Source organism: Nuphar pumila, chromosome 3 (genome assembly GCF_984573655.1).
Source record: "Nuphar pumila chromosome 3, dmNupPumi1.hap1.1, whole genome shotgun sequence".
NCBI lineage: Eukaryota > Viridiplantae > Streptophyta > Magnoliopsida > Nymphaeales > Nymphaeaceae > Nuphar > Nuphar pumila.
In genome coordinates this window covers 24,874,341-24,878,667 of record NC_143251.1, presented here as the reverse complement: position 1 = coordinate 24,878,667, position 4,327 = coordinate 24,874,341, and the positions used below count along the sequence as shown (strand labels likewise).

Sequence of the window (4,327 nt, the reverse complement as noted above, 5' to 3'; positions counted from 1 at the left end):
GGATGGAGTGATGATAAAAGTGAGATCGTTTTATCAATGCAAATTCTCAAATTAGTAGTAAGGAACCCGACCATTTTGTAAGATCCGATTCAAACATTGCAGTTTATTACGCCATCCAACCTAATCAGCTTCACCTACCTTTGACTGCGAAATCCTTTGAATTTAAATGATTTAATGGTACTCAATTTCGTCACCCCTAGCTAGGGATGGCTGGCCCACCGGATAAGGACCCCACAGGCCCGAGTCACTTATATATAATCGAGCTTGAGTACGTCATGGGGCCAGGCCCGACCCAGTTAATGGGCTGAGCTTACCAAGCCCCTTTGTATTTTATACATTTGCCCCGCCTAAATCGGGTCTGATTATCTAATCAGACTGGACATGGCCCGAGCTCGACCAGATATGGGCCATATATCCGACAACTAGGGGTGGCAATTTCTGACACGACCCGCCAACCCGCTTCTTAGGCGGGTTCGGGTTCGGCTTAAACGGGTTCATGTCGTAAATGGGTTGACCCGCCTAACCCATTTATTAAACGGGTTGGGTTCGTGTTAGGGGTATGCCAACCCATTTAATAAACGGGTTAAGCGGGTGGGTCAACCCGTTTACCCAAACTCGACCCGCCAACCCGCCCGCCAACCGTTTTACCCATTTACCTTTGGGTCCTTTTTTCTTTTGAATACTTTATTAGGGATTTAGGGTTTCTCTCTGAGAACAGAGGCTAATCCGACGACGATCTTGCCTTTCTTGTGGGCACTCTTCGGCTTGATCGCTGGCGGCGTCCACTCCGTCACCACCACCCTCATCTGACCACCACCACCGGTGGCGTCTTTTCCCTGGCCGAGATTGTCGCTAAAGCACAACTCGAACTTGTCGAAAAATCTGGTGGTAGAGAGGGTAGAGGGTTTCACGATGATGGTGGTGGCAGCCTTCTTCTCCTCTTCGCCCTAGCTCAACTTAGTCCGCTCGTAAGAGGAGAGCCATTTGGTGCGCATGTACTCAGGCTTTCGCCAGGGTGGAAAGTGGAGCCCCTTCCTCTTCAGCGATTGCTTCGTGGCCTCAGAGATGATGGTGACGATCTGGTGGAGCCGATCGGCTTTCTCGATGAAGATGGACGGCAGAGACTGGAGCATTGCCCGCTAGTGGCTCGTCGACCCTTTTACCCGAACTCGACCCGACCCACCAACTCGTTTACCCATCCCCGACCCACCCGCCTGCCAATCAGTTTACCCGCTTACCCGAAATCGACCCGCCAACCCGTTTACCCGACCCGGCCCATTTATTAAACGGGTTAACCATGTCGTGTCGGGTTACCTGTTTAATAAATGGGTCGGGTTCGTGTTTGCCACAGCCGAGCCATTTAATAAACGGGTTGGGTTCGTGTTGAGGTATGCTGACCCGCCAACCCGATTGCCACCCCTACCGACAACCCGTCAGGCACACGGGGGACCAATAGTAACCCTTTAGCATCCATTTCTAAACACAAAAGTGATGAGGGCAAAGCCATCATCTCACAGGTGCACATGGTACAGAAAATCTGATTTTATTAAGGAGGTGACTAATTAAGCAATAAGCTATTTGCAGTTACTTAAAATGGTTAGGTATAGATATGAATATTGACCCGAATTAAGAATAGACTCTTGATGGTAATTAATGGTATCCTGACCTGATCTAATCTCATAAAGAAAGGGGGGGCTGCTAATTTATGGGAACACAACAGCGGGCCCACACACTTGCCAAGGGAAATTGGCTGGTCACAAAGTACCGGCCCACATTTGAGCTTATCCCAATAAGTTCAATTGTCTTTAAAAATACAGAAATTACTATGAGAAAGTTAAAATATGTCCTATTTTGAATATAAGTGATTTTTTAAGAACTTATTGTTTTTCAAGTAAGCGACCGAAAGGCTTGCGGCGATTAAAAAAAAAAAATTGTTGCGCTGCATTGGCCTATTTATAAAAAATAGAACCATGACACTAAAAATTACTTTATTATACAGTGACATCTCCCCTATATTAAAATTAAGAAGCTGCCAATTCCGTAGTCGATAAAACCCTTATAATGGAGAGCAGAGTTAAATCACTTTAAAGGTACGTTTTGAAGTGGGAACATCTAGGAAAAGTGCACCAAGGTCGAAAATTGGTATTATTTTTTTCGGCCTTTTCAAACTAGCAAAAATATTTTGCTGAGAAACATTTTGAAAAAAGGTACAGTTTTTTTATAGGAAAGGTGAAGCCTTTCCCATCAAAGTCTTTCTTTATCAGGAGAGACACCCCCTCCTCTTTCGTTTGTGAACTGAAGCAGAGTGATGACACAGAGCTCCTTCTTCTGCCGATGGCTTCTCCCTCTTCATTCCCAAGAAGAAGAAGAATAAGATCACCCTCTCTCTCTCCTTCCTCACCCCAACCACACCAATGGCTTCATATGGCGATCCTTTCTTCTCGAGAGGTGCCAGAAATTTCTCTCATCTGCGCATGTCTCTCGCCAATAACGCCGAGAAATCGAGGCCTCCGGCCCTTCACGATGCAGCAGAGGTCTTGGAGGCCCTCTCTGTGGATGCCCAACAAGAGTGGGCTCGCTTCATTGCTTTATTATTCAGGCATTTTTTCTTGTCTTCTCTACCTCATAATTAGCTTTGTTGGAGAGCCTATCATGTTTATGGAAGTGTTGAGAGTGCGTAAGTTTTTTTCATGTTACTTTTTTTTGGTTTTCTTTAGAGAACGTTCTAGGTCGTTTAATTCATTATTTTGTCTATTTTTTCTCTCATATGTCACATTTTTAACCTCCAACAGAGGAAGTTAGATACGTTCTTCCATGTTAGATTAATCTGAATGTCATTTGTTTTAGTTATCATCTTTAAATAAGAATCTTGGGTGATCCTTCATGTGGTTTCATATTTGTTTGAGAGAAAAAGTTTCTCCTACACACAAACAAGCAAAAAAAAAATTTCTCGTACCTTTTTTACTCATTTTTTTCATGCAATACAAACAAGAGAAAAAAATTCTTTTAATTAGGCAAAACTTTATTTTTCTATAAAACGTGCCCTAAAAAGTGTTTTGACATCTTCACCATCCGTTGCTTCATCCCACAAGGATCTCATGGTCTGTACATTATGGAGGGTGGTTTACGCCCATGCATGTCCGTCCTCCACTGTTTCGTGGGAGGGCATAAAGCAGAGGCGGACGCCAAAACGGCACCCACAGGATGCACCAATATTGCATCCATGTGTCCTGCATTTGCATGGGAAAGCGGACGTGAGTGTGGCCCATGCTCAGTGAATCCCGAAGACAGAGATTCAAACGCATCTTAAGAGATCAGTTAAGTTATCCCAAGCCCCGCCCTCTACACACGGTAGGTGTCACTTCTCTACTAAGGTCATTCTTAATGCAGGTGCACAACATGCCTATCTAGCATGCAACTTCACATTTGCTTACTGTCTATTTCAACATTTGTCAATATAGACACCTAATACCACAATTATAAGTAGCATATCGTTACTTGCTTCGGTCGGGTCTAAAGCTAGTTAAGCATAGTAGTGTATAGTAAAATATATATATATATATATAAATTTTTTTTAATAAATCTTAAAAAAATAAAAAATATAACACATGAAACAAATTGCACAAAATACAATCATAAAATCATACCAGTGAGTAATTGCTAACATTATCATTTTTTAATGAAAAGAAAAAAATACTAATTTGTCATTTTAGCCTACTTTCATGTAAGAAATCGATCATAAGAAGGTTTTTAAAACTCAATATTTAAAAACATCAAGTTTCAACCTTTTTAAAGTGCGACATATGTATCATACGACACATATTATATCATATAATATAGTACAATACAGAGTTGTATCATATGATACAATCGATATAAATACGATACACACCATAGTTACAATACATATTGTACCGTATCATATGATGCATACAACATTACCGAACAAATCTTAAGAAAAGTTGACATGAACTGTCGGGTAATTGCATATAATGTGAAGTTGATGCATGATTATTGCTTCACATAATGTAATGTCTTTGTTAAAAAAATTGATTTCAACTAATCTGATCTCAGCCCTCTCGAGTTATATTGAGCGCATTGTGCTAGCAAGAGATGTGTGAAGATGCTCGAGACTAAGGGCACTAGATCAAACCCCATTGCTTACTAGTAGGGGTGTCAACAGGCCGAGTTTGGTTCGGACCCAGGTGAAACCAGACTTTGACCTGATTTTCAGGTATGGTATTGAGTTCAGACCTCAGTCTAATCGAGTCCACTATAAGAAAAGCCATACCCGGACCCGATAAAAACTACATGAACCAAACCCGGT

The 4,327-nt window shown here is 42.0% G+C and overlaps 1 protein-coding gene across 1 annotated transcript; it reads right to left on the bottom strand.

Annotated features, from left to right (window-relative positions):
* Positions 1-695: 695 nt before the first annotated feature.
* On the bottom strand, positions 696-1,133 carry LOC149842324 (uncharacterized). The gene is made up of 2 exons (XM_090000635.1): positions 1,000-1,133; positions 696-882 (listed from the first exon to the last, which is right to left on the bottom strand). Exons 1-2 carry the CDS (start codon positions 1,131-1,133, stop codon positions 696-698), a joined length of 321 nt encoding a protein of 106 aa, XP_089856761.1.
* Between the last annotated feature and the right edge of the window lie 3,194 nt (positions 1,134-4,327).

Coding starts and splice junctions, on each gene's coding strand:
- LOC149842324 (XM_090000635.1), bottom strand. CDS start 1,133: ATGCTCCAGTCTCTGCCGTCCATCTTCATCGAGAAAGCCGATCGGCTC. Junction 883..999: donor CCACCCTGGCGAAAGCCTGA/GTACATGCGCAC, acceptor CTCTACCACCAG/ATTTTTCGACAAGTTCGAGT.